General features: G+C 35.5%; 1 protein-coding gene across 1 annotated transcript in view; it reads left to right on the top strand.

Annotated features, from left to right (window-relative positions):
- OSTM1 (osteoclastogenesis associated transmembrane protein 1) overlaps nt 1–23,298 on the top strand; it is a 33,261-nt gene extending 9,963 nt beyond the window's left edge. Inside the window, exons 3-6 of the mRNA XM_045843992.1 lie at nt 10,301–10,398; nt 13,441–13,608; nt 15,805–15,970; nt 20,386–23,298. Coding sequence (XP_045699948.1) covers nt 10,301–10,398; nt 13,441–13,608; nt 15,805–15,970; nt 20,386–20,441 — 488 coding nt within the window. The 3' untranslated portion in view covers nt 20,442–23,298. The remainder of the gene's footprint in view (nt 1–10,300; nt 10,399–13,440; nt 13,609–15,804; nt 15,971–20,385) is intronic.
- The last annotated feature ends 1,779 nt before the right edge of the window (nt 23,299–25,077 follow it).

Below are 25,077 nucleotides of genomic sequence, written 5' to 3'. Positions count from 1 at the left end.
CTACCAGGGAGCTACTATAAGACTTGTCGCTGATTTCTCAATGGAAACATTTCAGGCCGAAAAAGATTGGCATGGAATGTTCATAGTGATGAAAAGCAAGGACCTACTGCCAAGACTACTTTATGCAGCAAAGCTATCATTTAAAATTGAAGGAAAAACAAAGTTCTTCCCAGACAATAAAAAGCAAAAGAAGTTTATTACCATCAAAGCAACATTATGAAAAATGTTAAAAGGACCTGCTTGAAGAAGAAAGAGAAGGGGAGTGGAGAGGGGAACATAGTTAAGAGAATAAAATGGCAGTATGTACCTATCAGTAATCACTTTAAATGTAAAAGCCTTAAATGCACCAATCAAAAGACATAAGGTAGCTGAATGGAAAAGAAAAACAGATCCATTAGTGTGCTGTATGCAAGAGTCCCACCTCAGAATGAAAGATACAAAAGTAAAGGTATGGAAAAAGATATTTCATGCAAATGGAAAGGAAAAACAGCTGATGTAGCAGTACTTATGTCTGACAAAATAGACTTTAAAACAAAGGCTATAGTAAGAGACAAAGAAGGACACAATGAGATAAAGGGAGCAATCCAGCAAGAGGATATAACCGTTTTAAACATAGATTCACTCAATAGAGGTTCACCTACATATGTAAAGCAAACCTTGCTGGATATAAAGGGAGAGATTGACAGTAATACAATCCTAGTAGGGGATTTTAACACCCCATTGACATCAATGGATGAATCTTCCAGACAGAAAATCAAGGAAATGGTGGCTTTAAATGACAGATTATATCAGGTGAATTTAATTGATATCTTCAGAGCATTTCACCCCAAAGCATACATTGTTTTCAAGCGCATATATAGAAAATTTTCTAGGATAGACTACATGTTAAGACATAAAACAAATCTCAATAAATTTAATAAAATTGAAATTATATCAAGCATCTTCTTCAACAATAATGGTATGAAATTAGAAATCAATCATAAGAAAAAAACTGAAAAACACAAAAACCTGGAGGCTAAATAACATATTTATTATGGATAAACAATGTGATCAGGGAACAAATCAAAAGATACCTTGAAACAAATGGAAATGAGAACACAACAGCCCAAAATCTATGGGACAGAGCAAAAGCAGTCCTAGAGGGAAGTTCATAACATTATGGGCCTATCTTAAGAAACTAAAAAGTCTCAACCAATCTAACTTTACACTTAAATAAACTTGGAAAAGAACTATAAACAAAGCCCAAAGTAAGTAGAAAGAAGAAAATAATAAAAATCAGAGCAGAAATAAACAAAGTAGAAACTATAAAAAATACAAAAGATCAATAAAACCAAGAGTTGATTCTTTGAAAAGATAAACAAGATTGACAAACCTTTAACTAGACTCGTCAAGAAAAAAAAAAGAGAGGACCCAAATAAATAAAATCAGAAATGAAAGAGAAGTCATAGCTGACACCAAAGAAATACAAAGGCTTATAGGAAAATATTATGAGTAACTATATGCCAACAGATTGGACAGTTTGGGAGAAATGGATAAATTCCTGGAAATGCAGTTTTCCCACACTGAACCAGGAAGAATCAGAGAATCTTAATACAACAAGTGAAATTGAAGCAGTAACAAATATCTCCTAACAAACAAAAGTCCTGGAGTGGATGGCTTCAAGGTGATTTTTACAAAATATTTAAAGAACTAACACCTATCCTTTTTGAACTGTTCCATAAACCCAAGAAGTAGGAGGACTCACAAACTCATGTTATGAGGCTGGCAATATCTTAATTCTAAAACCAGATAAAGACACTACAGAAAAAGAAAATGGTAGGCCAATATCCCTGATAGACATACATACTAAAATCCTCAACAAGATATTAGCAAACTGGATCCAGCAATACATACAATGAAGTGGGAATTATTCTGGGAATGAAAGGTTGGTACAATAAATGCAAATCAATAAGTGTGTGATACATTACATAAAACAAAATGAAGGATAAAAACCACATCATTATATCAATAGATTCAGAAAAAGCATTTGATAAAATCTGGCACCTATTTACGATAAAACTCTCAGCAAGAGGGAATAGAGGGAACATGCCTTAACACAATAAAGGCCATAAATGACAAACCCACAGCCAACATCATACTCAATGGGCAAAAACCATAAGCATTTCCCTTAAGATTAGGAAGAAGACGGGATTATCCTCTTTTACTCCTCTTATTCAGTTAGTACTAGAAGTCCTAGTCACAGCTATCAGACAAGAAGAAGAAATAAAAGGCTTCCAAATTGGAAAGGAAGAAGTGAGACTGTCATTATTTTTAGGTAACATGATACTGTATGTAGAGAACCCTAAAGATTCCACCAAAAAACTACTAGAACTGATAAATGAATTCAATAAAGTAGCAGGATGCAAAATAAATACCCAGAGATAACTTGTATTTTTATATACCAATTATGAACTTTCAAAAAGGAAAACTAAGAAAACAATCTCATCCACAATTCCTTCAAAAATAACAAAATACCTAGGAATAAATTTAACCAAGGATGTAAAACTCCTGTACTTGGAAAAATATAAGACACTGAAAATAGAAATTGAAGAAGATATAAATAAGTGGAAGCCTGTATACTATGTTCCTGGATAGGAAGAATTACCATCATCAAAATGTCCATAGTACTCAAAGCAACAGATTCAACATAATTCCTCTCAATATACCAATTCCTCTCTAGCGTATTTCATAGAACTAGAACAGTATTCCAAAAATTTATATGGAATCACAAAAGACTCCAAATAGTCACAGCAATCTTGAGAAAAAAGAACAAAGTTGGAGGAATCATGCCACCTGATTATCACAGTACACTACAAGGCCATAGTAATCAAAACAGCATGGTACTGGCATAAAAACAGACATAAAGATCAGTGGAACAGAATAGATAGCCCAGCTATAAACCCAACCCTTTATGGTCAAAGCAATTCTTTGACCATAAAGGGTTGGGTTTGACAAAAAAGGGAAAACATACAATGGGGTAAAAATAGTCTATTCAATAAATGATGTTGAGAAAATTAGACTGATAGGTGCAAAAAAATGAAACCAGACCATCTTCTTACACCACACACAAGAGTAAACTCAAAATGGACTACAGACTTAAATGTTAGGCTCAAAACCATAAAAATACTAGAAGAAAACATAGGCAGTAAAATCTTGGACATATCTCATAGGAATAATTTTTCTGATATATGACCCTGGGGAAGGGACACAAAAGAAAAAATAAACATGTGGGAGTACATCAAACTAAAACGTTTTTGCACAGCAAAGGAAACTATCAACAAAATGAAAAGAGAACCCACTGAACAGGAGAACGTATTTGCCGGTGATAAATTTGATAAGTGGTTAATGTCCAAAATTTATAAAGAACTTAAAAAACTCAATACTAAAACAGTGAACAATTCAATTTAAAAATGGGCAGAGGCCCTGGCCAGGTGTTTCAAAGGCTGGAGCTTCATTCCATGCACCAAAATGTTGCAGGTTCACTCCCCAGTCGGGGTGTGTATGGGAGGCAACCAATTAATGTTTCTCTCTTGCATCGATATTTTTTCCCCCTCTCCTTTTTCTCTCTCTATAATCAATAAACATTCTTTGCTGAGGATTAAAAGTGTGGGCAGGGGACCTAAGTAGACACTTCTCAAAAGAGGACACACAGATGGCCAATAGACTTGAAAAGATGCTCAATGTCATTAATATAATTAGAGAAATGATTAACCACAGTGAGGTATCACTTCACACCTGTCAGAATGGCTATCATAAAAAAATTAATAAATAACATATTGGTGAGGATGTGGAGAAAAGGGAACCCCCCATGCACTGTCGGTGGGAATACAGATTGATGCAACCATTTGGGAAAGCCCTTTGGAAAGCCTCAAAAAATTAAAAATGGAACTGCCTTATGACCCAGCAATTCCACTTCTGGGTCATAAGGCAGTTCCAAAGAAATTCAAAACACTAACTTGAAAGAATTTATGCAGCCCTATGTTCATTGCAGCATTATTTACAATAGCCAAGACTTGGAAGCAGCCCAAGGGCTCATTTAGTATATGAGTAGATAAAAAAGCAATGGTGCACTGGCCAGGTGCATCAGTTGGTTTTAGCATCATCCAGCTCACCCAAACATTGTGGGTTTGGATTCCGGTCAGGGCACTTATGAGAGGCAATTGATCAGTGTTTCTCATATTGATATCTGTCTGTATACGTGTCTTTCTCTATTTATGTCTCTATCTTTTTTTATCCCTCTCTCCCTCTCCTTCTCTAAGAAATAAAAGGAAAGCAGTGGTACATTTACACAGTGTAATTCTTACTTAGCCATAAAAAAGAGGGAATTCTTACCCTTTGTGACAGCATAGAAGGATCTGGAGAGCATTATGCTAAGTGAAATATGCCAGTCAGAGAAAGGCAAATACCATATGATTTCAATTTTTTGTGGAGTCTAATGAACAAAGTGAACTATCAGGCAAAACAAACAATCCCATAGACAGAGAGCAGGCTGACAGCTATCTAGAAGCAGGGGGGTTGAGAGCTGAGTTGGGATGTTGGACAGAGAAAACAAGAAAAGAAAAACTCAGGATTATGGGTCTAAAATGAGACATCCGGCCAAGACAGAGGTATAGGTAGATACGCTTTGCCTCCTTGCACAACCAAAGGAAGGACAACAACATATTTAAAAAATAACCAGAACTGCCATAAAATTGAACTGTATGGAAGTCAGACAACCAAAGTATTAAAGAAGAAATATTCATTCATTCAGAAGAAATATTCATTCAGGAAGAGCAGAGACTGGTAGTCAGGGTAAAGAAGACCCCTGGCAAGGCTGGGGCTGGAAGACTGGTCGGGTGAGGTGGTGGCTGGCGGACCGAGTGGTTCCACATTTGCATGTGGGTACACCAAGAGAAACAAATGGGGAGCAAGATACTCTGTGCAACCCAGGGTTCCAGCGTGGGAAAAGAAATCCTCAAAACCTCTGACTGTAAAAATTTATGGGGGTGGTGGTGGTGGGAGAAACTCCCAGTCTCGGAGGAGAGTTTGTTGGAGAGACCCACAGGGTCCTAGAAAGCTCACAAACACACCCACACAGGAATCAGCACCAGAAGGGCCCAATTTGCTTGTGGATAATGGGGGAAGTGACTGAAAGTGGGATGATAGCCAAGCAAGCAGCACTGTTCCTTCTCTGACCCTTCCCCCAGATAGAGTGGCACAGCACAGCAACATGGGTTGCCCCACCTTGGTGAATACCTAAGATTCCAGTAACAGGTACCCCCCAGACAAAGAAATATGGTCCCCCCAAAAAGAACGGATCAAAACTCGAAAAATAGAACTAAGTGATGAAGAGATAGCCAACCTATCAGATGCAGAATTCAAAACACTGGTAATCAGGATGCTCACAGAAATGGTTGAGTATGATTGCAAAATGGAGGAAAACGTGAAAGCTATGCAAAGTGAAATAAAGAAAGATATACAGAGAAGCAATAGTGATGGGAAGGAAACTGGGACGCGAATCAACAATTTGGAGCAGAAGGAAGAAAGAAACATTCAAACAGAACAGAATGAAGAAACAAGAATTCAAAAAAAAATGAGGAGAGGCTGAGGAATCTCCAGGACAACTTTAAACATCCCAACATCCAAATCATGGGAGTGCTGGAAGGAGAAGAGAAAGAGCAAGAAATTGAAAACTTATTTGGGAAAATAATGAAGGAGAATTTCCCCAGTCTAGCAAATGAAATAGACTTCCAGGAAGTCCAAGAAGCTCAGAGAGTTTCAAAGAAGTTGGGCGCAAGGAAACATACACCAAGGCACATCATAATCAGATTACTGAAGATTAAAGATAAGGAGAGAATTTTAAAAGCAGCAAGAGAAAAGGAGACAGTTATCTCTGAAGGAGTTCTTATAAGACTGTCAGTTGATTTCTCAAAAGAAACCTTGCAGGCAAGAAGGGGCTGGAAAGAAGTATTCCAAGTCATGAAAGACAAGGACCTGCATCCGTGATTACTCTATCCAGAAAATCTATCATTTAGAATGGAAGGGTAGATAAAGTGCTTCCCAGATGAGGTCAAGTTAAAGGAGTTCATCATCACCAAGCCCTTATATGAAATGTTAAAGGGATTTATCTAAGAAAAGGAAGATAATAAAAAATATGAACAGTAAAATGACAGCAAACTCGCCATAATTAACAACCACACCTAAAACAAAAACAAACTAAGCAAACAACTAGAACAGGAACAGAATCAGAGAAATGGAGATCACACGGAGAGTTATCAGAGGGTAAGGGGAGGGGGGAGAGTGGAGGAAAATGTACAGAGAATAAGAAGCATAAATGGTAGGTAGAAAATAGACAGGGGGAGTTTAAGAATAGTATACGAAATGTAGAAGCCAAAGAACTTATATACATGACCCATGGACATGAACAAAGGGTGGGGGATTGCTGGTGGGAGGGAGTACAGTGAAGAGGGGAATTAAAGGGAAGAAAAAAAAGAAAACTCAAGGACATGTACAACATTGTGGGAATTGCCAGGGGAAGAGGGTATAGCGAGCAGTGAAGGATGATATACCGGGGATAAATGGTGATGGGAGGAGACTTGAGTTGGGGTGGTGAACATAAAATATAATGTACAGATAATGTGTTATGGAATTGTGTGTCTGAAACCTGTATAGTTTTGTTAACCAGTGCCATCCCAATAAATTGAATAAAATGGAATAAAAGTTTTCCTAGGATGTTGTCATTTTGTGTTTTAGGAAATCAGAATATACTACACAAAAATATGGGTATAAGAGACCAGAATATGCCACCCCAAAATATGACCTTTTTGCTTAAGGATCATTTTGAGCTAATTATTTTGAGAAATAGCAGGCACAGGAGAAGCTCTGAAAACAGAAATAATATTTTTAAGGGAAATTTATATTTATGAAGGAAATCTTCATGTGTAAGCGGGTCTGTTTATACCAGCAAGAGAATGATGGCTCCAAATCACAAGAGAATCTTATAAATGGAGAAGGCAGGGATGTAAATCTGTGTAACAAACTTTACACTTGTTCACCATGTTTTTCCTTGTCATTTCCCCATAACTGGCCTCCCCACCTCCTTCTTTCTTTGTTTTAAGCTGAAGATTTAAGCTTGAATTCTAAGCCACCTCTTTGAGTTACTCATTTTACCTATGTATCATCTGTGTATATATGAGATACAGAAGTTAATAATTAATAAACTTCTATTTGTTTTTCTCTTGTTAACCTGTGTTTAGTTTCAGGTGCTCCAGCTGAGAACTTAGAAGGGCAGAGGAAAAATTATTATTTCTCCTCTATATTATTTACACACACACACACACACACACACACACACACACAAATAACAATATAAATATTAAGATAATTTTTTCTGGATTTTTTTTTATTTAAACATAAATAAATTTTCTAAGAACTTGTGTGAAATTGTTAAACACAAGCCACTAACCCATTTGTCTTAGTTGTCTTTTTTGCGATGATCTAGTTAGTAAATTTGCAAATACACAGCTGCTAAATGATGCCAGCAATAAGGATCTTTAATACTAAACAATATGGAGTCCATTAAGTCTGGCACTTAAATGATAAAATGAGAAGAAGAAAAAATATAAAGGAAGAACAAAAACTACTGATGTGTTTAAAAAAATTGTTTTTGTCTTTCTCTGGCTTATTTCACTTAGCATAATATTCTCTAGGTCCATCCATATTGTTGCAAATGGTAAAATTTTTCTTTATTATGGCCAAGTAATATTCCATTGTATATGTGTACTACAACTGTTTTATTTACTTGTCAGTTGATGGGCACTTGAGTTGCTTCCATATCTTGGCTATTGTAAAAAATGCTGCAGTGAGCATAGAATAATTCTTTCAGATTTGTGTTTTGGGTTCCTTTAGATATATTGCCAGACATGGAATCGCTGGGTCAAAAGGCAGATCCATTTTTAATTTTTTGAGGTATGTCCATAATGCTTTCCACAGTGGCTGCACCAATCTGCATTCCCACCAACAGTGCACAAGGGTTTCCTTTTCTTTACATCTTCACTAACACTTGTTGTTTATAGATTTATTAATGATGGCCATTCTGACAAGTGTGAGATTGTATCTCATTGTGGTTTTAATTTGCATTTCTCTGATGATTAGTGACGTTGAGTGTCTTTTCATATGTCTATTGGCCATCTGTACGTTCTCTTTGGAGAATTGTCTACTCAGATCCTCTGCTTATTTTTTAATTGGCTTTTTTGTTTTTGTTGGTTTTTGGGGGGGGTCTTGGTATTGAGATGCATGAATGCTTATACGTTTTGGATATTAATCCCTTGTCAGATGTAGCCTTGGTGAGTATCTTCTCCCATTTAGTAGGTTGTCTTTTAATTTTGTTGATGGTTTTCTTTGCTGTGCAAAACCTTTTTAGTTTGATTTTACTTATATGTGGAATCTAAATAACAAAATAAATGAACAAACAAATTGAAAGACTCATAGATGCAGAGAACAGACTGATGGTTGCCAGAGGAGAGGTGAGTTCAGAGACTGGGTGGAAAAGGTGAAGGGATTAATAAGTACAAATTGGTAGTTACTAATAATCATGGGGGTGAAAGTAAGGCGTAAGGAATGTAGTCAGTAGTATTGTAATGCAAAGTATGGTGCCAAGGGGTTACTGGAAATACTGGTGGCAGGGGGAACACGTTGCAAAATATATTATTATCTATGCTGTATATCTGAAACGAATATAAAATAATATTGTATGTAACCTGTAATTGAAAAAAAAAATTAAAAAATTTGTTTGTAACTGAGACTTAACATGTGGTCCAGTTTGTAGGATATGTCTTTTGATAGGAAAATGAATGTTTGTTTTTCATATATATACATAACTATATATATATAACTATATAATTATATAGTTAAAATCTTTAAAAATGAGTAAGTGCCTATTAGAATTTGAAAAAAGAATATTATTAAAAATATAAAGTATAAAAAGCTAAAATATTGTTTTAAAGAATATTAAAATTAATACACTGCCCAAACCACATTTTCTTACTACTTACTAGCTGTGGGTTGGCACCTAGTCATTTGCAGTTGTTAGAAAAATAGGCTAGAATCATGTATTACTCCCATCTCTTTTATATTTAGATTCCCTATGCTTTGAATGATGTTAATCTTGGTAGGCAGTGAATTTTTGGAAATTGATGGAGACTCAAAGGAAGTGTTAAGAGCTCAAGTCTTCCAATTCACATTACAGATAACATGGAAACTAGTTCTTGTGGAGAATGAAACTAGTTCTTGTGGAGTAAATAAAATATATCAAAGAATTCTTCTGTACAGAATTTTGAAACTGTTATCAGAAGTGGATTGTGGACATAAGGGTAGCCCTAAAAAAGATTTTATTTATAGAATAAAAATATTTTATTTATAAAGATTTTATTTTAGAAAGATGGGAAGGTAGGTAGAGAGGCAGAGAAACATCGATGTGTGAGAGATACATCCATCAGTTGCCTCTCGCACACCCCCAGGTGAGAGCCTGGCCCGCCACCCAGGCACGTGTCCTTACTGGAAATCAAACTGGCAACCTTTTCGTTCTGAGGTGGATGCTCAATCCACTGAGCCACACCACTCAGGGTGGAATATCATTTATATATAAGATTTTTAAAAACATGTAAAACAGGTTCTGTTTTTTCTCCCAGACTTTACTTGAAGCCTCTGTATCAGTATTTAAGGCAAAATTCCCACCAGCATGTTTTTCTGATCTCCAAACTTGCACTGGATTAGAAAGAGCTTATGAAAAAATGATACCCTGTTAGATGCAAGAAATGACCCATTAGAGAAGATGGGACACGGAACTACTAAATTTAACACAGGAAAGGATCGTAAAGCATGTGAGTTTAGGTAAAAGGAATGCAGGGTAAACAGCCTTATCCCTAAACAGCACTAAGAGCCCTCCTACTAAGGCAGCATTTGATAACTGATGTTCACGATTAAGACGTTGGCTGTCAAAAATCAGTTTAAATTTTATTTGGTATATTGTTTTTATAAAGAGGAGAATATGTGATTATTTTAAGATTTTCATAAAAATGCTTATGATAGAAAAAATAACCTTTGGAACCTAACGGGTTAATTTCGTGTATGTAGAAAATTCTCTTACGTAGAACACATCAAGCTTGTTTGAATAAAGAATGACTCTAGTATGAAACAGAAGATGATAGCTTGAGAGAGAATTGACAATATATAATTGTTGCTTGAGATATATTAATATACTTTTTTTGGTCTTTTTTGACAGATTGTTTAACGAACAAAAGTGAAGAATTATCAAATAGTACATTAAACTTCCTCAATCAATTTAATAACACCTTGACCTGCTTTGAGCATAACCTGCAGGTATTTTATATATGATACTTGAAATTTAAATGCTGCCTTATACAAACAAATGATAAATAATTCCAACTCTTATGACATTAATTATTGATATTTATCTATACACACAATGTAGAGAAGTTAGCGGACCTAGATGCCCTAAGTTCTTCCATTACTAGCCCTTAGGCAAGTCACGAAAATCTCTGTCTTTCTTTTAGTAGGGTGGGGACAGTAAGATCTACCCGCCTGCCTTCAGGTATTTTGTACTGAGGATCTGATGAGATAATGAGCACGAACACATTAACTGAGCCATGTGATGTTTAACTAAAACATGATGTTGTTCTGCCCAACAGTAATTTACCTTGACTTCGTTTATGCAATCAGGTGTTTGCAATGCAGTATGATTCTGTTTATAGGAAGCTTATTCTTTATGTCAGTATTTGCTTATGTGTTTAGTAGGTAACTTTGAGTGTTGAATTATAATATAAAAGGTAGCCTTCAACAAATGTACCTTGGTAGTTTTTGGTGTCTCCACCTCAGATCCGTGAATGTTGGAATTGGAACTTTCCTGGTGGTGGTGAGGGGTGAGATTGGAACTCTGGTAAAAATCATAGTTTTGAAACTTGCTTAACAAGTAAGTAATCTCCACAAATAGATGTAAACATGTTTAGAATATAGATATGCATAATTTCTTCATTATGCAGAATTAGATATTTCTCTGACAGTAATAAAAACTATTAGATGAGCATTTCTTTTTTTAATTCTTTTTTAAAAATTTTATTTATTTATTTTTAGAGAGGGAAGGGAGGGAGAAAGAGAGAGAGAGAAACATCAATGTGCAGTTGCTGGCGGCCGTGCCCGGCAACCCAGGCATGTGCCCTGACTGGGAATTGAACCTGCGATGATTTGGTTTGCAGCCTGCGCTCAATCCACTGAGCTACGCCAGCCAGGGCAAGATGAGCATTTCTTAAACTGTGTTATGCGAAATGTTAATAGATGGCCCATGTACTAACAAGATTGGGAAATTTTTTTTTAAGATTTTTTTATTCATTTCTTTAGAGGAAGGGGAAGACAGGGAGAAAGCAAGGGAGAGAAACATCAATGTGTGCTTGCCTCTTGCACACCCTCAAATGAGGACCTTGCCCACAACCTAGGCATATGCCCTTGACTGAGAATCAAACCAGCAGCCCTTTGGTTCACAGGCCAAAATCCAATCCATTGAGCTACACCAGTCAGGGCTTTAAATTATTTATTTATTCATTTTTAGAGAGAGAGCAAGGAAGGGAAAAAGGGGGAGAAACATCAATATGTGAGAGAAATATCCATCAGTCGTCTCTCTCATGCCCCTAACCGGGACCCTACCTGCCACCCAAGCACACTCCCTGACCTGGGAATCAAACTGGCAACCCTTCAGTTCACAGGCCGGCACTCAATCCACCAAGCCACACCAGCCGGGGTGGCTGGGAAATTCTTTACTGTAGGACTTCAGAATTTTAGTGGACTAATGTATGTTGTAAAATTCTAAATGGTAATTTTTGTTTACAACATGTATTAAACCCATTTTCCCAGAAACTCTTTAGTTTAAGAGATTAATATTCTGATAAATGTATTTTAGGGAAATTAGCACTTTCCCTGGGATGTTAGTTGCATATATTTTTCCTACTTTATTTGTCTTTTTATTATGCTTTTCTTTTTGTTATGAAGAAATTTTATTTTCATGTTGTTAGATTTATCAAAAATTTTAATGGCTTGCAGATTTTTTGTTACACTAGAAGGCCTTTTCCCACTTTGAGATTATTTTTTTAAAAATTCTTGTGTGATTTCTTTTAGTACCTTTGTGGTTTTTATTTCTATGTCAAAATATATGTGCATTTTAAATTTTAACCTAAATGGCTAAATTATACTCCCCCATCAAGGATCTGTGCTCAATTTTTGATTGAACAGATTTGGCTAAATACACAATTATTCTGTGAAAAACAAGCAATGGGCTATTTCTTGTGGCAGAACCAAAGGGAGTCTCAGTTTCTCTGTCAGATAGGTGGTGGGGTAGCATTGTGAGGGCTCTGTCATTTTACATCCTTTTGTGTTCCTTTCTCTTTCATTCAGACACTCAGTTAACATAGCATGTCTCCAGGCTACAAGGGAAAGAATAAAGTGAGCTGACCCTTCAGAAAACTTGTTCTGGGAAAGACAAGCGTCAGCCCTAAAATTGGAAAAGACAGATTCGTCAACATAATACATAATATGTTATATCCATTACCTTCATTTAGGTTACAGTTCTTTGGTATTAGTCCTATTTTGTTGACTAGAAAGGCCTGGGTTATGTGCCTTGGGGCCACAGAGCTGTAGGGGGATGTAGTGTTAGTGCGTTTCCCTTCCCCATTAATAAAATCCTCTCTGGTGAGGTCAGCACAGGCAAGGGCCTATTTTATTTGTTTGATGAGAGTAGCATAGATAAGAGCAAATATATTAAGTGACAAGATAATTTAGGAGAGTTTTGGTATTTAGGATTTGGAATTTGGCAGATGAACTCATATTGTTCTCAGTTAACAGTGGCTAATGAAGAGGTTTTCAAAATTTAGAGACAGAGCCCTGGTTGGTGTGGCTCAGTGGATTGAGCGCAGGCTGCGAACCAAAGGGTCGTTCCTTTGATTCCCAGTCAGGGCACATGCCTGGGTTGTAGGCCAGGTCCCCAGTAGGGGGTGCATGAGAGGCAACCACACATTGATGTTTCTCTCCCTCTTTCTTTCTCCTTCCCTTTCCCTCTCTCTAAAAATAAATAAATAAAATCTTAAAAAAAAACCTTAGAGACAACTGGGAAGTGCCAAATCTTTTGCTGTGGGTTTTACACACCAGGTTTCTAATCCTTGGGACCTACAATACAAGTTGTGCAGTCCTCTTTTATAGATGAGAAAACAGGCTCAGAGTGACTTAGCAACCTGCCCAATATCATAGCTCAGCTGTTTAACATACTATGTTGTTTCCTGTTTTCTAGGAGGGCAGATAGCATACGTTGAAGAGATGTAATATTTATTGTGTGTGTTACATGTGCCTTTGATATTTTAGGGGAGCATACAGAGTCTTCTACAGTTAAGAAATTACTCAGAAGTATGTAAAAACTGTCTCAAAGCATATAAAAATCTGAGTAGTCTGTACAGTGAAATGCAAAAAATGAATGAACATGAGAATAAGGCTGAACCCGGAACACATTTATGCATTGACGTGGAAGATGCAGTAAGTACTTTGCTTCTAATATGATACATACATATTTTGCAGTGTTGTCGAATGTGCCTTCAGTATTATTACCCCTTTCAGAGGTGAATTGGAATCTTCATTTGATGTCTTCACTCAGAAATAACCAGCTCTAAAGTAGTAAAGTTTTAGAATATCCTGATCTGTCAAACTAAAGTGGAAATTAATCAGTTTTTCCTAAGCGAGTTGAGAATTTGGTATATTTGTTTCTTTAGTTTGATAATATGTGTCATTTTCTGAGATGTGAGCTTTGTTATGTTTCCATTTTAGTTTCTTATTCTTGTGTTGCTAATTCAAGAAGTCTCCAAGTTTTGTTATCATGCGTTTCTGAAGCCATTCCTTAATTACTTCCTTAAGTAATTACTTAATTACTTAAATAAAGCAATATTCCATTGCTTTATTTCTTTATATCTATTATGACCTGAAATGTTTTATTTGTATATTATTTATAGTCTGTATAAAATATAAGCTACATGAGGATAAGGACCTCCTTTTCTTTTTTTTGTTCACTGTTCAGTAATTAGAACAGTGTCTGGCATGTAACAGGCCCTTAGTAATATGTATTGATTGAAGGAATGGTCAACAAAAAAGCTTTTTTCTCCATTGTATAGCCTGCACTTTCATGTGGTACCACAAGATGGCGATCATGACTTTCTTATGGGAATATGATGCCTGTGTATTGAGGCTTCAGAACAGTGATTTCCAACCTTTTTCATCTCATGGCACTCATAAACAAAAAACTAAAATTCTGAGGCACACCAAAAAAATATATATTTTTGCTAATCTGACCAAAATCATAGGTGTAATTTTGATTACACCAGAAGGCTATTGTGGTGGTGGTTGACATTTTTTTATTTGATGATCTGAGGGAAAAGAGGTCAGTGCCTATGACTAAATTGTCAGGTACTGCATGTTTTCAACATTCTTGGAACACACCAGTTGAAAATCACTGCATTACAGGAAAGTGAGAAATTATTGGCTAAAAGTAGAGAACTTAAGGTCCAACTTGATAAACTTAATGGTTGAGAATGGTAAGTGTGAATTACCATAGCAGCTCAGAGTTAACTATATAGTAAATCAGTAATAATCAGGATGGCAAAACAGCACTTAAAATGATTCACCATGGGGGTTTTTGTTGTTTTTTACTGCTTTATTCCCAGTTTCTAGAATAGTACCTGGCTTCTCATAGGCTCTCAGTAAATGATAAATATATATTTAAAATAATAGTCTATTTTATTGTATTTAAAATAAAGATGAAAATGAATATTAGTTCTGTGGGAGTACACAGGGAGTCAGTATGGCCACCTATTTTGCAATAAGCCAGACTTACAGTAAACATACAATGTACTATTTGTAAACCGTATCTCAGGTGAGATGAGAACAGTTTTTTGCATATAATTTGATAGTTTCCTTATATAAGCCTGTTCTACAGAAACTAAGAATTCAGTGAAAGTGAGTTACTGTTGCCCCTAACTTGTATCTATTGTATGCTGCTAAATAAGATATTAATATTATCTAATGTTTCCATGATTCATTAGGTATTATGTACTTAAAAATTATTTGTCACAAGTATGTATCTTTCATAATATCTCAGATAAAATATTAAGCATTTCATAGAGAAGCTTTATAAAGTTGATATTTTTAGTTTCATTTTGCAATAAGCTTAGAGATTACATATGTAACATTGAAATTTTTTTATTTTGTGAGTCTTTCTACCCCTCCCCACAGTTTTATTGAAGTATAAATATTAAAGTGTTGTGATGGGATAATTTGCTATGTGAATACATTGAGAAGGGATTCCCACAGTCGAGTTTACAGAGCCATCACATCCTATAGTTACCATTTTAATCTTTTTTCATGAATAAAGCATGATCTAACTATATTCTTCTTGATAGAGTTTCTCTGCTTGAACTCTGTGAAAGATTGACATTATATGGACAGTATTATGAATTTAGAACATGAAATTTTTATATGGGTATAACTTTATACAATGACTAATTGTGAACCACCTTCTTTCCTGGCAGAAGAGAAATTGTCCTCAACTGTCCGTAGATTTTTTATGATGTGTATTTAGTCTAAATTCTGAGTGCCTGTTTAGTTATTAACAAAATAATTATATGAAATTGAAGACAAATTAAACATAAAATATGGTAGTAATATTATTTGTTATTGTTTCAGATGAACATTACTCGAAAACTCTGGAGTCGAACTTTCAACTGTTCGGTCCCTTGCAGTGACACTGTGCCTGTAATTGCTGTTTCTGTGTTCATTCTTTTCCTGCCTGTTGTCTTCTACCTTAGTAGCTTTCTTCACTCAGAACAAAAGAAACGCAAACTCATTCTACGTAAGTGTCTTTTTATCATTGTTCATTTATTTAGCTAAAAACTTGTATTTTAAAAGTTTAGGTCTGTTTTAGAAATGACATATACTCTGAGAGCTCAAACTATATTCACCTAAAATAGCTCTGTACTTCACATTTTATGCTTACAAATGAAATAGATGTGTAAGAAGTTTGTAAGTGCAGATAATCAAAAGTCAACATACAGTATCTTTCAGATGCTTTAATTGAGAGAGCTAGATTCCCTGGAAAAAGGTTGGCAACAGCAGAGGAATAAATATTAAAGACTTTGCAGACCTGAAATGGCCACAGTAGGGAGATAGAGACAGCTCATAAAGGCCCCTGGGAGCTATAGCAGAAGCACCTAAAAAGTACAGCAGGCAAGGATGAACTGTAGCTTACACAGTTTATTGATGAGCACATTGAAATTGCAGTTACAAGAACATTACTTGACATACAGCATGTGCTTGATACAGATTCCTTTGTTCTCATCAAATGAGGCAGAGCAGAAAAAGCACTAACTAGAAGATCCCAACTAGTTGAAGAAAAGTGATTCTGAGTCTCATGAGTTTCTTGTTTATTATCAAAATGAAGGTATGAGTTTATCTTTCAGTAATTTTAGTTTTTGAAAAGAAAATTTTTTTTTTGAGAAAAAAGGCCTTTTTTCCCCTCTCATATATTATTCCTAGTCTAGAAACCTGTGACATAAAAACCTTCCCCCATAAATTTTCTAGCACTTCATGGTTTTTCTAATTTGGTTTTTAATATATATAACTTTAAAAAAGGTTACTTGTACATCAGTTTGAATGGAATTTGTAATGTCTTATCACCTTAAAAAGCTAGCTACTGGAGAGGAGGAGAGTCTTTATCATGGGTGTATTTAGTAAAGCCTTCTGAAGATTGCCAGCATTCATATATATGATATATCTCAGCCCTAAAAACACTTATTTTGAATAATAAAATATTGCAGGAACCTCACTGTTGAGAAAGTTTAGTTTTCAGGGTTTGGTGTACTTTAAAGGTTAGCATCTTATTTGCTTTTCAACTTTATTTAACACTGTGAAAATTTTTACTGCTGCTCATCAGGGTTTCTGTTTGTTTTCACAGTAAAAATCAGTATCATCTACCTGCTTGTACAAGCCACAAACCTTGTTCTCTTTTAATTTCTTAATTTTTTCCTTTATTTCCCTAGCTCCCCATTCGTTTCCCACTTCTTCTCCCCCCTTTTTATTGAATTTATTGGGGTGACACTGATTAACAAAATTATACAGGTTTCAGGCACACAATTCCACAACACATCATCTGTGCACTGTAGTGTGTGTTCAGTACTCCAAGCCGAGTCTCCTTCCATCACCATTTATCCCGCTGTGCCCTCCTCCACTTCCCCTGCCCCCTAAGCAGTCACCACACTAGTATATATGCATGAGCTTTTCTCTTTTTTTCCTACCTTGCCTCTTTTTAGTTCATCAGCAAGTACTATCAACCCTATTTCCAAAAATATATTTGAAATTGTCTTTTCTTAGCCCAGGTCATCCTCTCTTATCTCATCACTAATGTAGGAATCTTAACTGGCATCCCTGCTTGCATTTCTTGACTCACTACAATCCATTCTCCATATAGTGGCTAAAGTACTTTTTTAAGCACAAATTTTATTACGTTCCTCTCCAACTTGAAACCCTTCATGTTTCCCTAGAATAAAATCCAAACTTACTTCCAGGGTCTGCTCTCCAAGCTGTATTTGACCTGGCCCCCATCCACCTTTCTGCTGCGTTCACTTCTCTCCTTTGCTCGTGAGGCCATATGTAGACAGTCTGGCCTTCTCTCTGTGCCTCTCAAATACTCATTCACAATGCCCCTTTCCAAGGCTTTTGTACTTCTCCTCCCCACTTCTTCTTGACCTAGTGCCTTGTCATCCAGGTCTTAGACCAAAGGTTGCTTACTCAGAGACCTTTTATTCCCTGCCCCAACCTAAGAATACACCCTTCTTTTAATTCTTCCATAACATCTTTCTTATAATGGTACTTAATCATTATTTAAATTAACTTTTTTTAAAAGATTTTATTTATTTATTTTTAGAGAGGGAAGGGAGGGAGAAAAAGAGAGAGAGAGAGAAACATCAATGTGCGGTTGCTGGGGGTCGTGGCCTGCAACCCAGGCATGTGCCCTGGCTGGGAATCGAACCTGTGACACTGGTTCGCAGCCCACGCTCAATCCACTGAACTACGCCAGCCAGGGCTTTTAAATTAACTTTTAAATGTATTTTTGACCTTATTTGTTTGTTTCCCTTGACCCACCTGTGAGCCCCATCTGAAAAAGATTTTATTTGTCTTGGTCACCAGTACATCACTAGCATCTGCAAATACCTGGCCCGCAGTAGGTGCTCGGAAATAGTTGTTAAATAAAAACATTTTACTTAATGTTAGCATTTCCTAGAGTGTGTTTCTCAAAAACTAATCCTGTAAATTATTTTTTATCAACTTCATAATATAGTTGTATATAAATTAAAAACTCAGATTACATTCCTGAAATTTGACAGAACTTTTGCATAGTAGCTATTACTGTTACACAGAAGTATTGTTTATGAATTAAATTATAAATCTAAGGAAATGCTAGTGTAAGCAAATAGTTCTTGTGCTGTTACCTCGTGGACATTTTAATTTACTTTTCTTTATGCCATCATTTTATATGACCCCATTCATCAAGTCCTCTGGTAAGAATTAGGGATGGAAAAAAAAAACAAGGTACAATCCAGCAAGTCTTCAAATAACGTTGTTGTTTTATTATAATATTGATGAGATGCCATAGCAACTCAACTCTTGTTTATATAATTAACCTATGGTAAACTTGGTTTTGTTATACATCGCTTCTCTTAAAGTCACAGAACCTATTATACATTCCCTCAAACAATACATTGACCATCATCCAATTATTACAACCAATGTGGTAGAGGTATATATAGTGTGATTGGACCACAGATGAAGATAAGATCAACTCTGCATTATGGGTGTCAGGAGTCACCATTAGATGACCCTTAGGGTAAAGTTTAAGGAAATGCTAGTGTAAGCAAATAGTTCTTGTAGGGATGTAGGGATTTATCAGAAAATAAGCAGGCAAAGAAGTTACAGGTATAAGTACTCATTGGTATTGCTGGTTAGTTTAGTAAATTTAGTATTTAGTACAAACTAGATTACTTCTAGTAATTTTAAACAACATAATTGGAAAAAAGAAATGCTTTTGATTTAGTTTACCTCCCAAATCCCCTGAAGACTTAAGAAGTAGACTTTTAGCTTAGGCTGAAGCAGTACACTGTTCTAGGAAGTTGTGCTGTCATCTTGCACTTAGAGTGATGTTCAGGGGAGACCCTGATAGAACCCTGGTTCTTGTCCTTGACCATGTATCAGAGTTGTCTGCTGAGCTTAAAACAAAGACAAACAAAAAACCCAGGTGCCTGGGTCTCAATGCAGACCATGTGAATCATGACCTCTGCTTTTATGTTCAGAACCTCTGAAGTACATAGATTCCTATGTATCCAGTGTAAGATACTTTAACTGGGGCGTGATTGTTTTTCATTTCTGGAACAGGAGAAACATTCGTATTTACCTATAAGTACAAAACATATTACCAGGCCAGATAGCCATGATTTTTTAAATTAACCCTAATGGTCCAGTCCCATTAGCATCGTAATCAAAGTTGATTGTACATGTTTTATTAATAGCCATATATATTTGTGTATGCATTTGTGCATGTATAATGTACCACTCACTTTTTTCTTTCAATTCACTTTTCTTTGTAAGCCACTTAAATGTTTTTTTAACATTGCAAAGATATTTCACCGAATTAAAAAATTTTATTGCAATTATGGGGGTGACATTGGTTAATAAAGTTATATGGGTTTCAAGTGTACAATTCTATGATATGTCATCTGTATATTGTATTGTTTATCCCCCCTTTACCCTCTTCTACCTCCTCCCACCTCCCTTTTCCTCTGGTGATCCCCCTACTATTATCTGTGTCTGTGAACTGAACTCCTTTAAGAGAAATTTAGGCTCGGATTTCTAACTTAGACTTTTGTATATATAATTTTAGTATACATTATAGCACTTCCATTCTGTGAGTACTTTCACCTGTATTACATATTTAATATTGCGATGTTCGGTATGACATAAATTATGTCTCTTTTACTTGGTACTGCTTCTAACAAAGTCAAATGCAGCTTCCAACAAAGTTATGCTTTTAGAGGTTGGTAGATAAAAAATAGACTTAGGTCTTAATTCTTAAAAAATTGAACTGATTCTGATTCAAATATAGAAGTAATAGTTGAATACTCTAGTTTTTTAATACTATAGTTTACATAAAATAATGAATAATCATGTTTGGAGAATTAAATTAAAATTAAAATTTAATATTTTTTATTTATATAGCCAAACGTCTCAAGTCCAATACCAGCTTTGCAAACATTCAAGAAAATTCAAACTGAAACCTACAAAGTGGAGAATTAACATCATGTCCCATGGATGAGTGGTAGAAGATACAGCTTGGTCCAAAAGAAGATAAAGTTCTTAAGAAATGCAAGGACTTCATATTTATTTTTAAATAAGAATCTTCGATTTTTTTTTCCACCTCCTTTGTAAGGGTTTGGGTATTTTTAATTTACAGGCATAGCAATGTGGTCTATTTTAAAGTGTATTTGTTATAATAACAAAAGATGCAAGAGCAATCTTTGTTTTATTTTATAGGCATATTAGTACTATTTGAAACTTCTGGTATCTTCTAATTAATAGTATCTCAAGTAGCAAAGTTTTTGAAAACTAACATTTAAAAATTAGTCATTTACAGCAAAGACTTTGAAAAAGAGATATACTTGCCAAAAACTAGCAGGTCCAAAAATTAATTTAAATTACCACTGCAGTATTATTGTTACATACATACTTAACATGTCATATGTTAAAAATAATATGTAATTCAATCTCTAGTTTCCTTAGAGTCATTTTTGAAACCACTGATTATAAGCTGCCCTAACAATTTTTAGAAGTGGAAAGGCACATTACATTTATCTTTGTAAAAAGATTTATGAGAACTGGTTTCTTACTTGACTTTTATAAATAGTATTTTACACCTTATTTTTGCCTTTATTTCATAAGTAATTTGAAATCATTGGACTGCTTTATTATATTCAGGGCAAGATGGATTCTTTTTATACCAGGGATTTGCATTGTGAATTAAATTATTTGGCAATTTATAATTTATTGCTATTTTAAATCAAATGTGGCATTATCACACTGTATTTAAGTTGTGACTTTTTAATGGAGATTTTCTCTTAGGATATATAGGAATTTTCAGAGGAGAGATAAAGGAGTAGGAAAAAAAGCTTGAGGTTCAGAAGGTGGAGCGGGGCCTGAGGGGATCTCACAATGAGGCTGTTAAATGGTTCACACTGGAAGCAGGAGTCAATGAGAGCCTGATACAAGAAGCAGTTAGGCTAAGATGATGAGTTTTTCCTTAAATTATCTAAATCAGGTAAAAGTGATATGGTTGATAAAAAGTCAAATATTTTGCTCTCAGAAAACACTCTGTTTTGGAATGTTTGTATCCTTTTTTTTAAAACTTCATATCAGAATTGTTTACAGTTTTTTTCCCCCTCAGGTATTTAGTGTTAAGTATTTTATTTGTTAATTTCTTCTTGCTTTTTGGTGGAAATAGGTTTTGTATTAAATGTTGAGAAACAAGAGTTTGGTTACATGTTGAAAGAATTTGAATACCTTAGTATACTGTAAAATACTCTATAGAGAGACAAGAAAGTGTTTTTGTTTTATTTTTTTAATGTTTACTATATAGGCAGATGAAAGAAAAGGCTCATGGTGGAATATGTAACATATCCACAAGCTGTTACAGTTTTTCCAGTCTGCTGTGATCCATTAAAAACTTGCTGGGGTTTGTTCTGTTGTTGCTGTTCCCGCTGCTGATACTAATAGCACTATTACGATTTGAAGCATTATAGTTGAGGGCCATTGAAAGCAATCTTTCATTAAAGCAGATAAAACCAGTTTACATGTGCAAAGGTATAAAATGGCACATTCAGTTCTGTAAGTAGTGACTCTGAGCACTTTTTGAATATTATGTATTTCTAAAAACCATTGCTTTGGAAATGTTTGCTAATAAGCCCTTTTAAAAAGAAAGGGCAGCCTTTACTATTTTTCTGGTTGAGTCATTGCTCTTTAGAAGTAGCATCAGCGATAGATTTCAAAAATAAGTATTAAGTACTACACTGAAGTGTGTAAACATTTTGTTTTTTAGTCATATTGGAAAATTCTTTGCATAGTTCTGAATGTTAGATGCATAGCATATGTGTGCACAAGAACATCTTTGTCCTTAATTTTTTTTGACAGTTTCAAATAAAGGAATTAGCTTAAGGAAATTGTAGTGCCATATTTGATTTTAAATACATTTTTAAAACTTCAGCTGTAATTAAAAATCACATTTCAGTTTTCCAGATACTGAGTTTAAATATCTACTTTAAAAGTACTGTTTATCTTATAATTTTGTTGCAAATAAAAATGTACTTTTGGATTTTGTTGTTGTTGGATTTGAGAGGTAGAAATAGCATCCGCTATCTTAAAGTTTACCTCTAAATCAATGAATGACACCAGGCTTTAGCTGGTAAATGTTACTTCTAATGGGACCAGTATTTTGCAATGTTTTATGGATGGGCTCTACTTTTTACTGAAATGGGCTCCTGAAAATGAAGTGTTTTCCAGAACCACATTGTAGTTGGGTCACATTTCCGACCAAAGACTTGATATTAGATAAATAATAGATCACCAGCAATGAATTATGAAAGCAAAAATATACTAGGAACCCATGTAACATTTTAAAATAGAAAAAAATTATGTTCTAAGTATATATATATTCATATTTGGAGCTAGAAGATATCCTTAGAGGTCATCTGGTCAAGGAATCCTAGAGCTGGACGGAGTCCCTAAAAGCCACTCAGTGCAGCCTTCTATCCTCTGCACAGGATCCCTCTGAGACGTTGATCACTTATTTCCTGTCTTCTTAACTAAGGGAGCAGAACATTGTAGAGCTCCATATTTATGACTGAGCCATTGTTTTATAGACAATTCTAAAACTGAAACTTGAGATGCCTAGTCAAATATTTTTCCACTGCTCCACTCTGCTTATCTTGTAAAAATTCCTTAAGATGATTATGTTGATTATAAAAAGGGCTTTGTCCTGTGTTGAATTATATATGTAGCACATTAAAGTGACAACTATACCAAGTTGCTTATTCTAAACTATTACATTTGGTACAATAAATATTGGTCACATATATCATATTTATTTATTTTTATGTATATTTTATTGATTATGCTATTACATTTGTCCCAATTTTTTCCCTTTTGCCCTGCTCTGCCCAGTACCCTCATTTCCCTCCAGCAGTTCCCCCCTTAGTTCATGTCCATGGGTCATACATATAAGTTCTTTGGCTTCTCCATTTCCTATACTCTTCTTAACCTCCCTCTGTCTATTTTGTACCTACCATTTATACTTCTTATTCCTTGTACCTTTTCCCCCATTCATTCTCCCCCTTCCCCCTCTCTGCTGATAACCCTCCATGTGGTCTCCATTTCTGTGATTCTGTTCCTATTCTAGTTGCTTACTTAGGTTGTTGTTTTTGTTTTAGGTTCAGTTGTTGATAGTTGTGTGTGTGTGTTGTGATTTTACTGTTCATAGTTTGTATCTTCTTTTTCTTACATGAGTCCCTTTAACATTTCATGTAATAAGGGCTTGGTGATGATGAACTCCTTTAGCTTTACCTTGTCTGGGAAGTACTTTATCTGCCCTTCCATTCTAAATGATAGCTTTGCTGGATAGAGTAATCTGCATTATAAGTCATTGCTTTTCATCACTTTGAATACTTCTAGCCAGTCCCTTCTTGCCCACAGAGTAACTTTTGAGAAATCAGCTGACAGTCTTATGGGAATTCTTTGTAGGTGACTCTCTGCTTTTCTCCTGCTGCTTTTAAGATTCTTTCTTTATCTTTAACCATTGGAATTTTAATTATGATGTGTCTTGGTGTGGTCCTCTTGAGTCCAATTTGTTTGAGACTTTCTGTGGTTCAGAGACTTGTATGTCTATTTCCTTCACCAAATTAGGGAGGTTTTCTTTCATTAATTTTCAAGTAAGTTTTCAATTACTTGCTCTTCTCATCTCCTTCTGGCATTTAGATGTTGGCACATTTGAAGATGTCCCAGAGTCGTCTTATTCTCTCTCTCTCTTTTTTTTTAATTCTTGTTTCTTCATTCTGTACTGGTAACTGTTTTTTCTTTTTTATGTTCCAAATTGTTGATTTTAACCCTGGCTTCCCTTCCTTCACTCTTGGTTCCCTGTGGATTTCTTTATTTCACTTAGTATAGCCTTCATTTCTTCCCTTATGCATTTGCTATACTCAATGAGTTCTCTGAGCATCCTTATCACCTGTGTTTAGAACTCTGCATTTGATAGGTTGTTTACCTCTGTATTAATGAGTTCTTTTTCTGGGGTTTTGACCTATTCTTTCATTTGGGCCATATTTCTTTGTCTTCTCAATTTGGCAGCCTCCCTTGTGTTTGTTTCTGTTTATAGGTAGAGCTGCTTTGACTCCATGTCTTGGCGCATCTGTTACGTTGTAAGGGACAGAGTCTTAGGTATTCTCTAGGGTAGGACAACCCACTTCCCTGTTTTGTTGCGCTTTATGTAGGGGAGGGGTTGGAGAGGGAACAATGCTGCTTTATTGGCTCTCACCCCATTTCTAGTAACTTCCCCTACTTCCTGTGTGCGACTGACGCCCTTCTAGCTGCTGCCCTGGTGCTGATTCCCAGAGTCGGTGGGTTTGTATATGTTTTAGGACCCTGCGGGTCCTTTAAACAGACTCTTGAGACACCAGCAGTTTCTTCTGCTGTTCTAACCAATAACATATATTTAAAAAAAAAAACGAACATTTTTATTGTTGGAACTATTACAGTTGTCCCCCATTTCCCCTGCCCCTTGCTCACCTCTACCCAGCCCCTGCCCCCTGCTTCTCCTGTCTTTCACCACATTGTTGTCTCTGTCCGTGGGCTACGCATATATGTTCT

Source organism: Phyllostomus hastatus, unplaced genomic scaffold (assembly GCF_019186645.2).
Source record: "Phyllostomus hastatus isolate PE091 unplaced genomic scaffold, TTU_PhHast_1.1 phas_contig_40, whole genome shotgun sequence".
NCBI lineage: Eukaryota > Metazoa > Chordata > Mammalia > Chiroptera > Phyllostomidae > Phyllostomus > Phyllostomus hastatus.
The sequence above is the reverse complement of the archived record's forward strand: the minus strand, read 5'-3'. Positions and strand labels throughout refer to the sequence as shown.